Source organism: Pagrus major, chromosome 4 (genome assembly GCF_040436345.1).
Source record: "Pagrus major chromosome 4, Pma_NU_1.0".
NCBI lineage: Eukaryota > Metazoa > Chordata > Actinopteri > Spariformes > Sparidae > Pagrus > Pagrus major.
Window position 1 is genome coordinate 20,585,612 of NC_133218.1, and position 19,302 is coordinate 20,604,913.

The window sequence follows — 19,302 nt, forward strand, 5'->3', positions numbered from 1 at the left end:
GCGTGTGTCATTTTACTACAATGAATCACCGGATCATTGATTTATTTATTCATTCACTTACATAGCAAAGAACTTATAAGTTATACGTAGGGAGAATTTACACATAACATTGCAGGCAGCAACACAATACATTCGCATCAAGTTATAAAAATGAGACGCAAACTGCATAACAATTTGAGGATTGTCCCATGCATTCACGGCAACATAAGCTTATAATGAAAACACCTGACCCCAGTTTTCACATCGCACCTACTTGAAGGACTGATGAAGGGATGCAAAGTCGTCCCCGCTGCCTCTCACATGATGCTCAACTCAGTATTGCCTGGAAACACTTCTTTAAAATGATCAGTTCTGTTCACCCACGTTAGTATGTATGCTGTGGATGCTGCTAGCGCTGTTGAGGGTAGTGCTGTCCGCTCGAACCTGCCCCTAACTCCTCTGACGGCGGGGTGATGAGAAGGAGACATGGGTAACGTTTAGGCATCTGTTCGTGGTAGTCCATGTGTCCCCACTGTCTCTTTCCCACTGAGGGGCCTCCGTAATAAGGGTGGGGCGTTTGATGCTGTGGCCTGGTTGACTGGTAGCGGAACCTGCCTCGAGAGCTGCTCTGGTATCGGGGTGGACGGTAACCACGTCCTCTGCCTCTGGGCTGGCCGCCTCGGTGTCCTCCCCTGTCTGTGGTGCTGATGCCTGGCATGTTGGTCCTCTTGGGCATTACCTGCAAACCAAAGAACATACTTTTATAGAGCTGCAACAATCACTTTGTGACATTTATGATTGTAAATGAAACGTCTTGGGGATTTTGATGAAGATGTCAAGGAAATTACAAATTTTAAATGCATTTATACACAATGATTATTAAAATAACAGATTAAAAGGGGCTCTATGTAACAATTTATATGTATTACTCATTTTTATTGGCCATATATGAATAGATTGTCACATGAAAAATTTAACCTTCCCGGTCTTTCTCACTGCCTATACAAGCCTGTGGAAGATTAAGTTGTTCATGTGGACTTCTTTGTGAGGTTTTCTGCAACAGTCCTTAGGATGTGACTTTATGAAGGTTCTCGAGTGCCTCGTCTCAGCGCGTCTCTCGGCTCGCTTAGAGAAAGCAACGATAGCTAACAGTCCGCTAACAAACAAACGATTTGCTTCCAGCACAAACCAGAAGAAGTTCCACAGAGTCCCTTAACTTGATAATAAAAATAATTGTTTGTTGCAGTTCTGCTGGTTTTTACTTCACTGTTTAGGATAATTTATTAGTGTTTAAAGCCGAGCCATGATTGGTATTCAACAGTAATGGAACAAAAAAACTTATGTATTGATGCAAAGACAGACAAGTGCAATTTATTCATATCCAAGAGACCAGCTCAAATGAAGGAAAATTACAATTAAATGGGTGCTGTGACTGGTTTGCTTTAAAGAGGAACATTAAGTAGATTCCAAAGTACTGTACAATGACTATTTGTTTTTACTTCCACCAAACAGTGACTAAGTTTTTGCACGTAACAAAAGGTATTTCACAAGAGCGATTATGATAAATTGTGGTAAGAGGAAGTTAAATTTAGGCTATATATGGGCATCACTTGAGCTCTGTATCCTTTGAGAGTTTGTCCCCCGATCAAAACATTCATACCTATACTTGACTATCTGTCTATCCTTAAAGGGTAACTAACCTATTATCCACATTGAATGTGTTAACAGGTCTTGAGGAGTACTACCGCATATGTGAAGAAAGTAGTATAAAGCCTTCTGTGGCTCCAGAGGAAGCTCTAGTGATGCCACTCAGTGGCTAAGTAAGTGGAATGCTTTTCAAAACCTGGCGCCTACATTACCCACAATGCAACGTAACCACTGAGTGACTCTTATCAGATTACAGGCAGTTTCCTCTGGAGTCACAGAAGGCTTTATACTACTTTATTCACATGTGCAGTAGTACTCTCCAAGACCTGTACACACACTTTACACTTTAATGTGTAAATTGGTGAAGTTACGACTTAAATCCAGTGTTAGTAGAGCCCATGGTGCTGTAGACAGATAGTTGTGGGTAGCTTCCAAGTTTGAAGGTTCCCCCCCGAGTCTAACATGTAGTGTAATGCTCCTTACCTTAAGGACTCTTCCTCTGAACATGGTCTCGTGCAAACCAATAGCACTATGAACAGAGTCTCGATCAGAGAACTCAATGTAGGCAAAGCTGGGAAAAGAAAAGAGAACAAGAACAAGAACAAGTAAACTTGGATGCCAAAATGTCTATAGTAACAAATCTATAGTCAAACCGTGTCAAAAGTATAAACCCACCCTTTTGGATGGCCAGAGAACCTGTCACACAGGATGGTAACGCGGTTGACGGGACCACAGCCATTGAAGTGAATCTCCAACTCGTCTGCGGTAGCTCCATAGTCTACCTGGAATTTGTTTAACAGTTTGTCAGATCAGAGGTGTGAAAAATAAACGTGCTCAATATGAAGAAAAGACAGGTACACAAGTCTTACATTTCCTACATAGACTGATCTGTTGTCTGCATCTATTCTCTCCTCAGGAGTCATGTTGTAGAAAGGTCCTGTGGAGGAAACAAAAACAATCGTATATGCTGCTTTTGTGCATGCGATATAAAGTGCACGTCCACACATGGGGTCACCACAGGTCAAAGAAAAAGATTTTTCACCACCACATCCATTTCTTGTATCATCTTGGACAATACATATCTCTGAATCTGGCTCCCCTCTGATTGCATCTCTGTTCTGAGGGGGAACCAAAAAAGGAGGAAGGGGAGGGTGAAAGGGATGAAGAGATGCACAGAGGCAGAAAATCGCCACGGGCAGCAAGGAGGACCCTTCTGGGTTCTCTGGGGCTCACTGCTTCGTCTCATTGGGCAGTGATGAGGCACATGTGAAGTGTCCCAGGTGTTAGCCAGATGGCGGAGGAGGCGGCTAGCTCACCTGCCTGGAGGCTGCGATGCTACACACCCGGTTAAGAATACACTGTCGAGGCTTCCCAAATGCCTGATCAGCATTTGGCTGTACAACAATGTGACACAATAACAAACCACGAGGCAGATCAGCCCCCGTGGGCCGTCTCACCAGGTCGAGGGCTGCTGGTCAGGAGCTGCATATCTCCTGCATCACACCTCTCCTCCTCCTCCTTCAGTCTCTCTGTCTCTTCTTCCATCTCCAGCTCCTGAACCCTGGCCTTGATGGCTGCCAGCTCCTGAGAAAACAAGCATGGACATAATAAGCACAAAAAGGCACACAGCGTCATTGATTGGTTTAAGAGTGAAAAAGTTGTTAACATATGCCTTACATAAGAATAAGTTGACCTATAAACAAAAATTCTGTCATTATCTCCTCACAGTCATGCTGATGGAAAGTCAGGTCAAGTTTCTTAGTCCACAAAACATTTCTGGAGCTTCACAGCAAAACAGTGTTGCAGCATTCTCCTAAACAACTGAAGTAGATGGGGACTAGACTGAAAATGTAAAAAGAAGAAAACTAAAAATTTCTCCATACTGCTTGACCTTCGTAATCCAGGTCTCTGGAAGCCCTGAGGTCCCAGACTGAGTTGATAAAACGTTATTTGCACCCTCGGCACACAATCAAGCCCGTGCACCGCTACTTTTAGCTTAGCAGCTACAGTGAAGGTTTCAGCCAAATAAATAAATCATGCCTTTTCAAACCAATTTGGGATCTCAGGGCTTCCTGAGACTTGGAATACGCTAGACAAGATTTATGGAGCCATTTCACATTTTTGTCGATTGCTTATTTACATTTTAAAACAAGTCCCCATCTACTTCAGTTGTTAATTAGGAGAACGCTGCAACGCTGTTTAGCCCTGAAGCTCCAGAAATGTTCTGTGAACTTCAAAAATTCACTCAACTTTCCATCAGCATGAAAATAAGTAGTTAATGAACTTATCCTTTAAAGCCGTGACAGTGGCCTTATTGTACTTAAGGCTTTTACCTTTTATTTGACATACACAGCTCAAAATTAGTTAGGGATACTGGGATGTTTTAGTGTTTCACTTGTTTATTCTGTAACATATCTGACTTTTTATTTTGCGCTTTGTGAATATTTTTGGTCCCCAAAAATAATGCAACACATTTTCATTGACTTTTATTGCATATCCATGCACATGCACATATGCACCCATATCCCTCACTAATTTTGATAGCGTACATCTGTCTAATTGTGACGGATACAGAGTGATGGCCTGGACTTTCAGTGTAAGAAGCCATTATGAAAGACTTTGACATCTGAAAAATCAAATGACCAGAAGGTTATTTTCTGAACAAAGTTATTAATGTAAATATTTTACAAAAGCACCACATGTTTCAGAAGACGTGGCCCACTTATTCAAATCTCAATGAGTGAAATTTGAGTCAGTCACACTTCATTTTGCTCAGATAGACGTCATAGTTTCACATGCAGCTGGCCTGAGGTTTGAGCACAACATCATCACCTGAAAGCATCACTCCAGCGCCTGGTGCACAATGCAAAGCCCCTCTGTGTGAGCTAGCTGTGTGTTGTCACACCGGGAGATGCAGCATGCCGTTCGGGATGTGGCTCACTGATGTCGTCCTATGCACAAAACGTGCATCAGCGATACAGCGATACTACATAGCATAGCTTTGTGTTTTGCGCTTGTTTGTCCAACGTAATAGTCGTCATTAGCTCGCCCTACTGACGTGCGTGCTAAACGAACAAACGCGACGGCACCGTTTTTGATTCACCACGAACATGAATACCCACCGGGTCCTCGGCGAAATGCTCCCCGATGGACTCGCCCTCCAGGTAGCCGTACTCCAGATGATTTTCCGCCATTCTCACTGCTCGAACATGGCATCTGCAAAGCCGACTGCAGCTTGCACACAAACACACATACACACACACAAAACGCTACAAAAATCTCTCTTGCAGCGGGGGAACGGGTTGATGGTCCACAGACGCGACACCTGACAGCATGTGAGGCTAATAGATATCACCTGTGAATGAGACTCATCACGCGCTGGATTGATTGACAGAAGCGCGCACGTGAGAGAGACGCTGGAGGAGGGTGTCTACGTCCCAGTGGCGCATCAGAGAGGGGCCCATCCCCTGCCCCTGCCCCTGCCCCTGCCCCCCATTATCACTGCACATGATTTACACCTCTTAAATATAACTACAGTAATACTGTATACCTTAATAGTAAACGGCCTCATTCTTCAAAATAAAACAGACTTTCTTTAAAGGGGCACTTTGTAGTTTTGTGGAAGAAATTCAAACTCAGAATTTTAATATTCACAATATTAATGAGGTAATAATACAAACTCAGAAATATTAGCTGTTCTCAGAGGAAAACAAGGTCCCAAGAACACTGTTTGAAGCTAGAAAGGTGGCAGGGTCCGCCAAATATAAAATTAATTTTAATCAGAAGGGAAAGATCTTTATTGACTGATTTTTTTTATGCCTAAACAAACTTAATAAACAAACTCTCTTTGTCTCATGACTGGATAAACCAATAAACAAGCTGATCTTAAAGGACAACACAATTTCATACTGTTTTACTTAGTTTATCTTTGGCGGACCCCGCCACCTTTCTAGTTATTATTACCTCATTAATATTGTAAATATGAAAAATTCTGAGTTTGAATTTCTTCTACAAAACTATACAGTGCCCCTTTAAAAGTTCAGTCTTACTTTTTCTGCTGGTCTTTACCACATGCAAACAAAAGGAAGAAAGTGGAGAAGAAAGGTGGCAGGGTCCACCAAATATAAACAAAGTAAAACAGTATGAAATTGTGTTTTCCTTTAAGATCAGTTTGTTTACTGGTTTATCCTGTCATGAGACAAAGAGAGTTTGTTTATTTAGTTTGTTTAGACATAAAAACAAAATCAGTCAGTGAAGATCTTTCTCTTCTGATTCAAATTTCTTCACCAAAGCTACATAGTGCCCCTTTAAATTTGGTAGTATTTATGAAAAATCACAGGACATTTTGCAGTAATCCTCAGATCATTTATACTCACTTCTTCTCTTCTCCTTAAAGGTGATTTAAGATTCAAGACGTTTATTGTCACTCTGGTTTTAGCACAAGTACACTTGTGAAATTCTTATGCTTAGAGACTTCACGTGATAGTAGCAGTAAGGCGCATAATGTAGCAGTAAGACTGCACTATGTAGTTTTGAGGAAGACATTTTAAGAGATGAGGAACTTATAGATTTTCAAGACCAAATAAACTGAATAAACAAACTGTCCTCAAAGGGACAATACAATTTCATACTGTTTGTTTATATTAGCTTGCTCACATCAAACAATGTTCAGGCGACCCTTTTTCCCTCAAGGACGGCTTGTTTATATGAAAATATATCAAATAACTACATCTGAGTTTGTATTATTACCTTTTTACTATTGTAAATATTTGTAACTTTCTAAGGTTTCACTACATAGTGCGCCTTTAATGGACAACTTCACCCAAAAATAGGGTTAAAACAAATTCAGTCATTGTCAAGGCTACGCTAAGCTATGCTCAAGGAAAGTGGTGAAGGTGATGTTTTGTAGTCGTCAAAACATTTCTGGAGCTTCACAGCAAAACAGTGTTTTCCTAAACAACTGAAGTAGATGGGTACATGTTTTAAAACATAAAAAAACACTGAAAATAACATAAAATGGCTCTTTACAGCTCGTCCAGTGTACTCATAGTCTTTTGAAGCCCTCAGATCCCATAATGAAGTTGTTGAAGAGAAAACGCTGCATCACTGTTTTGCTGTGAAGCTCCTGAAATGTTTTGTAGGTTACGAAACCTCACCTAACTTTCAGCATGAGGGTGAGATGACTTTTAATTTTTGGGTCGCTTATCTTTATATGTACAGTATATATATGGCACCTGGGTGGGTGGATAGACTTTTTTCATAACAGACATTTTGACTTGTTATAGCAGGAAAAGCACAGGTGTCTCAGTAAAACATGACAGTGAGCCAACATGAGCAATGACAGGATCTTGAAAGTGAAACAGCTAAATGGAATTCAGCCGTCATTCATTTAATGATATATCTAGTTATTTACAACTATGTTTTCCTACTGCAACTAATCAAAATGTCTTCAGTGAAAAAGGCAGCAAACTACTTGTACACCACTGGAACAATTTGCCTACATTTATTCTGAATATGAAAAAGACAGCAGTTAGTTCTGGTTTTATGTGTTAAAATAGTCAGTGACGTCTGTGTACACAATGAACAACAACAAAAACAAAAAAAAGCACAAATCACACATGTAGGGAGAAGTACAGTTATTGTAGGTTTGTTCATGGCTGCACTGTTGCATCGAATTGAAACATCCTAGAAGTTTTGTGCAAATTCTGGATGTACATATTTTATCAGCGGTAACTTTGAGATCTCCTCTATAATTTAACAGTCTTTGGGTATAAACAAAGTTTTGCTGCACACCACAAGCTGGTAATTACGGAAGCCCTAAAGGGCCATGCATTCATACATTTTATTTCCTCTGTTTTCCCGTGATAACGAGTTAATTTCAATTGTTTTCTCGAGATCTCGAGTTATTATCTCAAAATAACAACTGCCGTTTTCCCGAGATAACAGGATAATTTTCTCAAGATCTCGAGATAATGAAACTTTGTTTTCCCGAGATAACGAAACGATAGTGTAGTATATTAAATCATTGCGGGAAACATCATTCAGTTTTATGTCAGAGGAGCAGGAGCGTATCGATCACCACGTCACATATCTTTTCAATCAAGGCCTGACACAGGCTGAAATAGCATGATGCCTTGCTATTACAGATAATATACACATTAGTGTGCATAATCTAAAAAGACGGTTAGCAAGGCTTCAGCTATATCGGCGCAATCTAAGTGAGCCTGATGTCGTCATTAACTACATAGCTGACCAGCTATGTAGTTAATGAGGAGATCTCAAATTAATTATATCGTTATCTCGGGAAAACAAAGTTTCGTTATCTCGAGATCTTGAGAAAATTATATCGAGATCTCGAGAAAATTATCTCGTTATCTCGAGATCTCGAGAAAATCATCTCGTTATCTCGAGATCTCGAGAAAATCATCTCGTTATCTCGAGATCTCGAGAAAATTATCTCGTTATCGCGAGAAAATTATCTCATTATCTCGGGAAAACGGCAGTTGTTATTTCCAGATAATAAGAAAGAGAACGAGAAAACAAATGAAATTAACTCGTTATCACGGGAAAACGGAGGAAATAAAATGTATGAATGCATGGCCCTTTAGGGCTTCCATAGGTAATGACCGGCTCATCAGCAGCTCATATTTAAGAGGATAATGAACCTGGTGTGAGAGTTCAGTGGATATAATTAGATAAAATGCAGTTTTTAATTGGCCTTGGTGACTTGAAGAATATGTAAACTTTTTCAAGACACAATTTGTGTAAACATGTGTACTTGTTTTTTTTTGTTGTTTTTTTTTCAAATTACGAATACTTACTGTGAGACAGTAATATGAGGTCAAATATATAATGTGAGCTTGTTAATGAATTGTTTTCTGTGGAATATACATTTAATAATGGTTTGTTAAAAGTGTATGGGACAATTGGCATATATTTTTCTTTTTACACTTTTTTTTTTCTTTATCTACTACTATCATATTTCTGTAGACATGAGGGAATGCAACCATATGACTTTTGAAGTTTACATAATAACTGATTCTATAACAATGTATAATTTCCCTCTTCTGATAATGTTGTCTCAGCATGTAAGGAAGAAAAGCTTCGAGAGTGATGAATATTTCATTTCATGTTTTAATTACACAGTTACATTGTTCAACACAGACAATAACCTGAATTAGAATGTTTTACAGCTTCACACATCCAACAGAGCGAACAGTTAAAGAGCGGTATTAGCAACAGGGAGGAAAGCATGCAAGAAATAAATACAAATCAGAATTTAATTCTTCTGGCACAGTTAACTTCATCTAAAAACGGCAACAGGACCTTTTGAGGAGGGAAACAAAACAAGAGGAGAAAGATCTTCAAAGCGCCAACCTTTCCTACAGAAACATGTTTTTTCTGTAATAATGTATTGCACAATACAGTATAGAATGCTTCCCTACACATATAAAACCATAAACCTTTTTTTTCAATTCATGTAAAGGTAAAAACAGGACCATCCTGAGCCATGGCTTTTGGGAAAACAAGTGCTGTATCCACTGTTTGCCTCTTTAGCTTTCTTCTGTAGCTATTCATCAGTGCCTGTTTCACAGGAAGGACATGTCACTATCACATCAGATGAGCCTTGAAACTTCATTGGTAGAGTTATTGGTTGGGGTAGGGGGAGACAAATGCCAACCTGCTAATATTTGTCTTTTCTAAACATGCGTTTTGCCCATATCATGTACATAGTTAAACAAATAGAAAAGTGGCTGATGTAAAATGTTCAGAGACCCTCGGATGGTATTCACAACAGCAGAGCCCTTATGCGTTTGCCATCAGAGAAAAATATATGACACCTCGGCACGGATCTCATTTGTTCCATGACTTAATGAAGCTTACACCCAGGTGAACAGAACATCTATCTGATCTTTTGTATCCTGTCACATCAGGAGGAGAGTGGACAGTTTGCTCTTTCCTCCAAAGCTCCAATCTTTGCAGGACAGCAGCCTTATGTGAAGTTCTCTAACGCTGGGACGTAACACAAAATCCAAAAAGAAATCTGAAGAAGAAAGTTGTAGCTTTTGGTTGCATTTTGGTCATTTATAACAGGTCTATTGGGTTTGGCTTTGTTTAGTTTATGAGGGCTTACTTGCAGACAAGGAGGTACACGCAAAGCACTTAAGAGTTGAATGGAACTGTCATTACAATGTTGTATGGATGCAAATATTGTACGCAAACACTGTGTTTTACTGCACAAAACTGTTGCTACATATTGTGAATCGATCTGCCACTATAGTCTGTCTGGGATGTTTCATTAAAGCTCTGAAGGTTTCAAGTAGTTTGTACAGAGACACGAAAAAAGAAAAAGACTTTTCTTACAAAAACACACACACATATCAGCATTCACACGCAAACACACACCCACCATGTATTCATTTTATCTCTGCAAGGCTTTGTAACTGTAAGAACACGCAATCAGTAGATTTTTCCAAAGGAGACGCTTCCATTATTTTTTACAGAAGCACTATTCAATATGTAGACAACAAGCGCTTTGATTGCTTGAATACGAGATCTACACATTTGAAAAGTTTCATTGAGCGTGCTCTTCACTCTTGTGCCCTGATTGTGTGTATTTCAGACACTTTGGTTAACCGGTGTAGTGGAGCTCTAACCTTATTATTTCTGGTCTGTAAAAACACACTGTGTCAAAGCCTACTATGGCAATGCAGGAGTACTTTGGTCTGTGCTTTTATTGGTTTTGGACAATAAATGGCATGTCATGGTTGATTCTGTGTTCAGTTCTGTGTGTGTGCCTGTTACTTAATCGCAGCAGTATCAGTTTGGTTAGATGTGATCAAAAAGTTGAGGTCTGGCAAGAATAAATCTTCTACATCATGAGTAATGACAATTCCTTTCAACGCTTTAGTTTTTTTTTTTTTATCAGTCATACGCCTTTGCTTTTGAATGCACGCTTCCATGTCTGCTGTCAGCCCAGCTTTTCAAAGTCCAGGTCAACCTCTCCTGGTGGTTAGCTGTATGGTCACAGGAGGTAGCTAGTGTGAAGGGGGTTGGGGGGGTGGGTTGTTATGAAGAGTGGTCTGTGGTAGTAGTAGTGGAGGAACTAGACATCAGAGTGGAAAGGACACAAAAAGGCTGAGGTCAACACCAAATCACGGTCATTATGACACACATACATAGATGCTACACACAGATGCAGGGGTACCTTGTAGCTTATCCCATTTGAATTACAGTCCAAAAAGAAAAGATTCACTTTATCCATCTGGCGATGAATGAAAAGCAGTTGCCTAGTTTTTCAAAGTTTGGTCCAAGTGTGTATGAGGCCAACCATGGAGAGTTTACAATGATCAATATAACATTTATGTGAATGTGGCTGCTACAAGCCCTCTGTTGCTTTAAAGGATAAGTTCACCAAAAAATGAAAATTCAGTCATTATCTACTCACCCCCATGCTGATGGAAAGTCAGGTGAAGTTTTGCAGTCTACAAAACATTTCTGGAGCTTCACAGCAAGTCAGTGTTGCAGCATTCTCCTAAACAACTGAGGTAGATGGGAACTTGTTTAAAAATATCAAATGGCACCATAGAGCTTTCCGACATAATCCTAGTCTCAAGAAGCCCCGATAAAAAAAATGTCCTTGAGAAGACTTTATTTACACCCTTGATGCGTGGTCGAGCTTGTGCACCCACTTCAGACATTGTGTGTTTTTTTCACTTTAGCAAGATTTCAACTTGAAAAGGGTGTAAATAAATCAATTTGGGATTTTGTGTCTTCCAGAGACTTGAATTATGCAGGACAACCCGTTTGGAGCCAGTATATGTTTTCTTTTAGTAGCTTTTTATGATTTAAAACAAGTCCCCCTCTACTTCAGCGCTGTTTTGTTGCAAAGTTCCAGTAATGTTTTGTACAATAAGAGACCTCGCCCGACTTCCCACTGGCAATGGGCTGACAAGATAATGTTTGAGTTTTTATCTATGCGTGAACTTATCCTTGAAGCAAAGGCCTTGAGGCTGTTTAACATGTGTTCAACAGAGGTAATCATTTTGCTGGAGCATGTGGTAAGGGCTGAAAAAAATAAAATAAACCCCAAAAGATGTGATGCTTGAGAGAGAGAGAGAGAAACATTTCAGAGATTATTGGGTATCAAAATTAGCTTTGAGGTTTACTGTAGCTTAATACTGGTATATCACTTAATCCTACAGTAACGGCTAGTCCTGCACCTTGGGGCAAACAAACACTCCTAACCACACACACACAGGTCAATGAGGACCAAGAGAGAGGGTCACTAAAGTGGCATTTAAGTGTTGACATGATCATATCAAGTTGGACTAAATTTGGTGTAAAGGAACTGAATTTGAAACCACCACTTTTCTCTCTGATTTACTACAGACAATATTTGGACAATATTTTTCGTCATCACACATCGTTGAGTCCCCTCCTGCAGGATGTAAACTCCCCTTTGGGTGAATAAAGCACACGGCAATGGCATCACTGAGGCCCAATTACGCCACCTCGTACAAATTAAGAAGATCAAAACGGAATAAATTAATTGAGAAAAATGTTCTGGAAATCTTGTGGTGTCCATCCACCCTCAATCTGTTTTCATCCACTTTCAGCTACATGCATCGTGCGCCTGTATGGAGCCACTTTACCTCTGTTACCAACAGTCTCCTCCACTCAGGGTCACATGACACTTTGATTTGAGTGAAAATTGTTTAACTTGTATGAGAGAAAAAAAAAAGATAAATTTGAGAAACAAATGAACTGTGAGAAAATCATATTCTGGACATTAATCTTTAAAGGTTTCTGTTATTTGGCAAACACATTTTTGGACCTCTTTAAATACTATGTACATTCACATTAAGTTACTGATGTTACTTTAAATATATTTATATGTATCTATATTATATGACACCCTATGGGCAGTTGCTGAGGTTCCATTCAGTAGCTGAATTCTCTTCATATTGCACCTCTGTCCTCTCACTGTCTTACAATGCGAGCAATACAAAATATTCTACAAGAGGGGTTTCATCTCATTAATATAGATACAACAAATCAAACAAGAAGTAAAATGAGGGGCTTCCTCTCGAGTGTCCTTGCTCTGACTTCACTGCTCAGCCCGAACTTAAAGGAGGAAACAAAAAACAAAACAAAACAAAGTCCGTCTTTCTGGATATACACAAGGGCAGCACATATGGACATCAGCGACAAGAGACATTATTGAAATCTGAAAAGAGGAACAATATCTACAAGCAGGTTTGAAGTCTTCCCGTGACTGCTCTGAGGCTCTGTCCAAAGCAGGCTGGGGTTCAAGGGGGCAGACTTGAGTCAAGTAGTGGGGGGGGGGGGAAGAGTGTAGGAGGGAGGTGTGGGGTGAGGGGAGGTAGAAAGAGAGAGGAGAACCAAGTCTACACCACCCTTCGCTAGGCTCCTTCATCTGTTCATCATGCTTTGGAAAAGGAGGGAGTGAATGTAAAGGTAACAGCAACTCCTTGAAATATCTCCTCGTTGTGGAGCTTTTAAAAAAAAGGACTTGGGAACAATCTTCCCATATGTCTCCGTAGTATGTTTCTCGGACAATGTTTTCAAGCTTGTTTTGAGGTTTTTGGCAGCTCCGTCGCCATGTATGTATCTTCATCTCCTTTGAGGCTGTGTAGCTTTTCCTTTTTCCTCTGTTTTTTCTCTCTGTCCGCTCACAAAAAAATCACACTGTGGCAGGGTTTCCATCCATTTCATTTAAGTCTCTCTCAAGTTCACAGCATTGTCCATATTATTCACTAGTCTGGGCCATCACTGAGGAATCGCTGTAGTTTTGTCCAGACTGCAGGAGGCAGCTGCAGATCAAAGCAGGTCACAGTTTGTTTTCTTTTTTAAATGTCCGACTGTCTCTGGGTCCCTTTCTGCAGCCGTCCCTGCAGCCTGGTCCTCTCAGGGCTGGCTTATCTGCTGAGGAGGTGATGTTGCTTTGCGTTTGGTTATAAGATGAGTGCTTCTCCTTATCGCTTATTTACTCACTTTGGCAGTGTAATACAAAGGTTTGGATCATGTTATTTTTCATCTTTGAATTCATTTGGGTTCACAATGGTGCAGAGAGGTGAGTCCGGTGTAGATTTTCTTGGCTCGCTAGCAAGGTAGTTAGCAGTTTAAAATTAATTTATTTTCATATCCTTATCATCATCATCATCATCAGCATCATCACTATTATTCTTTATTTAGAATATTTGGACTTCTTTATTTTCCCTTAAAGCCAGAAAGAAACATTTAATAAATACTAAGCTGTGTTTCTGAAGAATTAATCGCATCCCCTTCCCTCATCCATTTGAAAAAAAGGTATTATGTTCCTTTCCTGTCTCCGTGAGGACACTGTAGAGTAAGTGCCACATCAGTGAACTGTTTGGACTGGTAGTGCACATGTCAGGGCTGGGTGCTGTTCTCTCATTGGTGCTAAATTAAAGGGAAATCCAATCCAAGTGCTAATCGTCCCAGTCATCCCCTCATCAACGTTGCCTTACCACAGCCCTTGTCTTGCGTCCTTATGTGGACAGTATTTATCGTGCTTACATTACTGAGGGCGCATCTTAGTCACACCTTCAAGTCAAAGCTCATGTTTTTCAGCAAACACATCTGATATGTTTCTGTGACTGAACACAGAGAAAGGAGACACTTTTCATGCTTTCCACTACGCTGAACCCCAAGCTGGAATCTTTGTTTTTGTGGTTGATATAGAGACAAAGACAGAAATAAATATTTTTTTGTTGGGGCGTAGATGGTGACATGATAAAACAAGTCATCAGGTAGTGAGAAGATTTTCAGAAGAGCTCAGGATAAGAGGGAAATAAGGACTAAAGTAGGGGAAGAAGAAAGGGAGCAGTATGCAATGGAGATTCCTCAGTTTGGTTTTGTGTGGCGAGTGGGCACTATCGCATCAGTATGCAGGGAGGGGACTAGGGTCGGACGTCAGCGAGAGGTGGCGTCGAGTAGGGCGGGGGTAGCTGGAGTTGTGGAGCGAGAGGCACTGCTGGAACTGCTCTCCTTGGGGCTGGCAGACACACTTCCACTGCCGCTGCCAGCCCCTCCCGCGATACTGCTCTGGCCCACCAGGGACAGGGGTCCTGGAGGAGTGCTCTCTGTGTGAGTGGGGGGCGCACTCGACGCCGCGGAGTTGGAGGAGGGGGTGCCTAGAGGGACGCTGCTGCCCCCCGGCAGCCCCTGCAGGCCCTGACCACAGACATGGTGGTGCTTCTCCCAGTCTTTGTGTTGGCAGAAGGAGCCGCAGTAGCGAGCCGTGTTGCAGCCGCTGCACGTCTCACTGGCTTTCCTCCCGCAATTCCAGCAGCTCTGGTGAGACAGTGGGGAGAGAGCGGGTTGATAAAAATAAGTTTCTTTCTTGTTCCAGTACATTTTCTTACATGAAAATAAGTCATTTCTACAATCTAATTTATTAATCTGATTCTTAAATTTTTTTCTCTTGTCATAGGAATTTGATTTTAAGGTTTTGAGTCCTGGTTCAGCACCACTGGTTTGTGTTACCAGCAGGTGGTGGTCAACTGCTCTGTAATGGCCTCAGCCTGGCACTTTGCTCAAACCATCTGGGTATGTCTGCTTTTATGTACCCAGACAACTGGACTGCTTCTGCAATAATGATGACAACATGCTGCAGCACCAAACCAAGAGCAGCCAGCTGTGTGGATTACACAACACAGGATGAATTAGCGGCTGAGGGAAACGAAGTGAAGAGTGATGGATGGAGCAAAAGAGCATTGCAAAGAAGGAACCCGAAGAGTGAGTGACTGAGTACGGTGAAATGTAGGTGAGGGGTCTGTGGTACTCACTTCGCTGGAGTCCTCCTGCTGGTTGATGACTGTTAGTGCATCCTCAGAGGCTTGCCTCTTGGCCTCAGCCAGCGCCCTCTCCATCTTAGAGCGCTCGGCTGAAATCATCTCATGGGCCTTCCTCTCAGCGTCCGACACCGCCTTCTGCAGCTCTGACATCGCCTGCCGCTTCACCTCATTCACGGCCTCCTCTGAGAGAGAGAGAGAGAGAGAGAGAGAGAGAGAGGTGTTGGTGCTGGTGACCATCGTCCCACCCTGCCTTGCTCTGTCATCCTTTATTGAGGCTCTTTAAGTTGCCATCTTGTTGTATCTCAGCGAACAGATGTACATCATCCAAGATTTAAAACTTTCTGCCAGAAAAGGGAAACAGCCAGACTTCCATAATTAATTCAAACACGTCTGGCCACAATCATTTCCAGTGCTGACAACAGCAGATGTCTCCAAAGTTTTGTTCATCCAACATCGTGGGATTCCCTGTTTGCATGATAGTCATCTTGTCAGAAGAATAATTTTAATAGAAAAATGCGAGTTTACAGTGAGGAGTGAATTTCCCCCACCGGTGGGCATGCATATCTCCACTGCAGGGCTTCCTGTGATGTAGATTTTATCATGGGGCCTTTTGTTCTTCCAGCACAAGCACAAACTGTATGAGTGAGGAGGCTGTGTTTTTGCAACAGGCAGGTGTGTAGACTCCTTTCCAGATGGCAGTCGAAAATAGAAACTTCCCGCAGTCCCTTCTCAGTAAGAGGCAGGAGTGATTACATTTTGCCATCTTTCATTATTGGCCTCGCGGTGCACAACAAATGTACAGTGTGTGATTTCTTGCAGGGTTTTATTTATAAATATACACTACTGAGTAATCAAATGCAAATGTAGTATATCATGATCACAAGATGTGAGGTCCTCGAAAGTGAGATTTTCTCCTGCCATCAGATATTTAAAGATTAAATAATTGTTGTCCATCCTGACACACACACACACACACACACACATACACGCACTAAGACTCAATTAACACACACACAAGTGGCTCTCCAGGTGTGTTAGGCCGACCAAGTGGGAGGTGAGAGTGATACCGCTCTCTCCGCTGCTCCCTATTTCCTCCAGTCTGTGTTTGTTTGAGGGGGAACTCATAAATAACTGTCACTTTTCCTCGCCGCTCCACTCCACTTGTTTCAAACTACTGTGCAAAAAGATAGGCAGCGGGGGGAGCCGTACCCACACTGCGCATGGCTGTGTGTGCATTAATGTTTGTGTGAGCTTGATTCCAATGCTCATATGCTAAAAAATTCTGTCAGTCCTGTCAACATACATTCACACTCAGACACACGCCTCAGTGCTTCCCCTCATCCCGTCTCTACCTTTACCCTTCATTTCATTTCTACTCCTTTTAACTTTCCCTTACACCCCTCTTTCTCTTCTTTCTTCTCTCCCTTGCAAACACTATCTGCATTATCCCGAGCTTCTCAATTATCTGGCCTAATGCATGCACCACTAAGATTAGTTTGCAAATTTAATTAATTCTTATCAAGGAGACTGCATAGCAGATGCTGGGGCAATTAGCACTTAATGGAAAACACGGGGGCAGCAATATTAACGTTTTAATTCCGCAGGGATTTGGCAAGTCCCTGAGACGTGTTATTTCTGTCTGCTTTTTTCACACTTCAGATCTTATTTTTCAAAAGCACTGCAGTCTCTCAACCTGAACCAGACCAAAGAGTACGTGTCTGTTTTTAATTAAAAGCAAGAGGGGCTGCAGCTACATCAGGCGGACTGTACCTGGCTGGCTGCTGAGATAGAGGTGACACATGTACACACATACACAGTAGAGGTGAGATGTGAGTGAGATATGTTACTCACCCTGCCTGTTTTGGAGGTGCTTTAGTGCTGGGGAGAGCGGGATGCTTGTAGTACCTGTATGAAAAACAACTGCAATTAAAAGAGCTTTTTTTTCTCTGCTGGTGAAAATGCAGCGCAGTATTTTGCCAACAGCAGCAGCATCTTTCCTCCGCAGGGTATTGGAGTATGACGGCAACATAATAGTGCTGGGACTGGGGTGGAACAAGAGCCGAGCCAGACGACTCCTGGGATGGGCTCTATCTAACATGCAGTGTACGAGAAGGCCCATGCAAATGCAACGCTCTCACCTGATTGGCTACAAAATGAACCAAAAACCACCCTTTTTTGTCTTTATTTCTGAATGTCTATACAATCACTATGAAATAAGGGGCATAAAAGCTTAATGGTGTGTTTCTTCGCACAATGGAGATCAGTTAATCTCCGACCTGTGCTGTGCTGCTGCGGCCTGCCCTGGGCCAGGTGACTGCATTTTCACTGCAGCTTTAACTGCAGTGGCCTTTCATAGTGGTGACAGATGGAGGGAATTTAGCCCTAATGACACAGAAGGTCTCCAATCCTCTGGCCTGATGGACCTACGGCTGTAAGGCCTCTGATCTGGTAGGGTGAGGGCCCTGAAGACTGATGATGGTGATTGTGTGTGTATGTGTGTGTGTGTTGTTAGTCTGTGTGAGGCTAGCCATGGAGACAATAGTGAGAAAGGGGATGCTTGGCTCTTACCAGCTTTCCTCCAGATTTCTTCAGGCAGGTATCCTGAGGGAGGCCTGTGTAAGAAGTCTCTGTGGATCTCTGAAAAACACAAGCAGGCACACACTCAATTAGACACAGGGATAGAGTCTTGATCTGCTCAAACACACACCCATGTGTCTCCCAGTTTTATATGCATTGGTACTAATGCAAACTATGTGTGGCAGCATCAGTAAATAAGCTTTCATTAAATCTTTCAACAATTTCTGCAAAGGAATAGGTGTGAATACAAATCTTAATTATGAACGAGCATGCTGGGAGCATAAGGGTGCAATCAGGTGGTTAAAGATGCAGGATGTTGCAGCTGGATTTGTATTGCCTCACAGTATGAGCAAATATGTGTAAATCTGTCGAAAAATATGACTTTTTGTGTCTAAATTGATATATTACGGCATTTCCAGCATTTCAAATAAGCCCTACCTGGCTTGCTGTGAGTGTTTTGATTTGCCAAACATGCCCTGTGTGTGTTCGTCTACCTGTCTGTCTGCCTGTCTGCCTTTCAGCAGCCGAGGAAGTTCCTACGGGCAGTGCCTCGCTGCTGCTAGCTGTGTTGGAGGAGGAGTTGTGGTGAGGAGTAGGAGGAGGAGGAAGAGGAGGAGGAAGGCAGTGCTGTCCGTTGCTCCCACCTTTTTTCATCTCCTCCACGTCGCTGTAGCGCCGGATCCAGTGATTCATCTCCTCCCGGTCAGCCTCCTGGCACCGGCGCAGCACCGTGAGAGAGCGACGCGTCTTCTCCACCATGTCCATGATGCAGTTCAAGAGCTGCAAAGGGACAGGATCGAGGAGAAATTTGACAGCGCTCAATTTAAGTGGAAAGGTAAACCCTCCTACCTACTGATAAAAGTTTTTTTTTCAGTGCAAATCCATAAAAAATAGCTCTACAGGTTATAGAAACAAAACCCATTCATAAAGAACGAGTTACTCTTGGAGCAACCAAGCTGTAAATCTACACACCATTTAAAATTTCTCCCAAAACACATACAACCTAGCAGATGTGTGTGTTTGCATGAGACAGTGTGTTTCAGTCTCGGACTATCTGTTCATGGGTTGTGTACTCGTCACTGAATTTCAATGTCTGAGAGCATTACAACAGCGATAATGTAACAGCTGGGCTGCTGATGAAAAAGTTGAGCCAATTCCTTCCACCCTTCTGCTCTGTTCTCTGCCAACTCAACAGATTTCCTCTCGTTTCTCTCCTCTCGCCCCCACCGCTGTAAACAGTGTCACTTTTTTTCCA

The 19,302-nt window shown here is 41.9% G+C and overlaps 2 protein-coding genes across 2 annotated transcripts in view; both read right to left on the minus strand.

The window, feature by feature from the left end:
* Nucleotides 1-25: 25 nt before the first annotated feature.
* Nucleotides 26-4,998, minus strand: pabpn1l (PABPN1 like, cytoplasmic). The gene is made up of 6 exons (XM_073465203.1): nt 4,749-4,998; nt 3,084-3,210; nt 2,496-2,563; nt 2,302-2,408; nt 2,110-2,197; nt 26-718 (listed from the first exon to the last, which is right to left on the minus strand). Exons 1-6 carry the CDS (start codon nt 4,818-4,820, stop codon nt 389-391), a joined length of 792 nt encoding a protein of 263 aa, XP_073321304.1. The 5' UTR covers nt 4,821-4,998; the 3' UTR covers nt 26-388.
* A 3,742-nt stretch (nt 4,999-8,740) lies between these two features.
* The window catches only part of cbfa2t3 (CBFA2/RUNX1 partner transcriptional co-repressor 3), a 44,215-nt gene continuing 33,653 nt past the window's right edge, over nt 8,741-19,302 (minus strand). The window contains exons 8-12 of the mRNA XM_073465193.1: nt 18,542-18,827; nt 18,039-18,107; nt 17,322-17,375; nt 15,462-15,652; nt 8,741-14,967 (exon numbers count right to left, since the gene is read on the minus strand). Coding sequence (XP_073321294.1) covers nt 14,587-14,967; nt 15,462-15,652; nt 17,322-17,375; nt 18,039-18,107; nt 18,542-18,827 — 981 coding nt within the window. The 3' untranslated portion in view covers nt 8,741-14,586. The remainder of the gene's footprint in view (nt 14,968-15,461; nt 15,653-17,321; nt 17,376-18,038; nt 18,108-18,541; nt 18,828-19,302) is intronic.

Bases quoted from the DNA above. Each gene is read 5' to 3' on its own strand.
- pabpn1l (XM_073465203.1), bottom strand. From the start codon at position 4,820: ATGGCGGAAAATCATCTGGAGTACGGCTACCTGGAGGGCGAGTCCATC. The intron at 2,409-2,495 runs GTAAGACTTGTG...AACAAATTCCAG, and splicing joins GATCAGTCTATGTAGGAAAT to GTAGACTATGGAGCTACCGC. The intron at 2,198-2,301 runs GTGGGTTTATAC...TTCTTTTCCCAG, and splicing joins TTCTCTGGCCATCCAAAAGG to CTTTGCCTACATTGAGTTCT.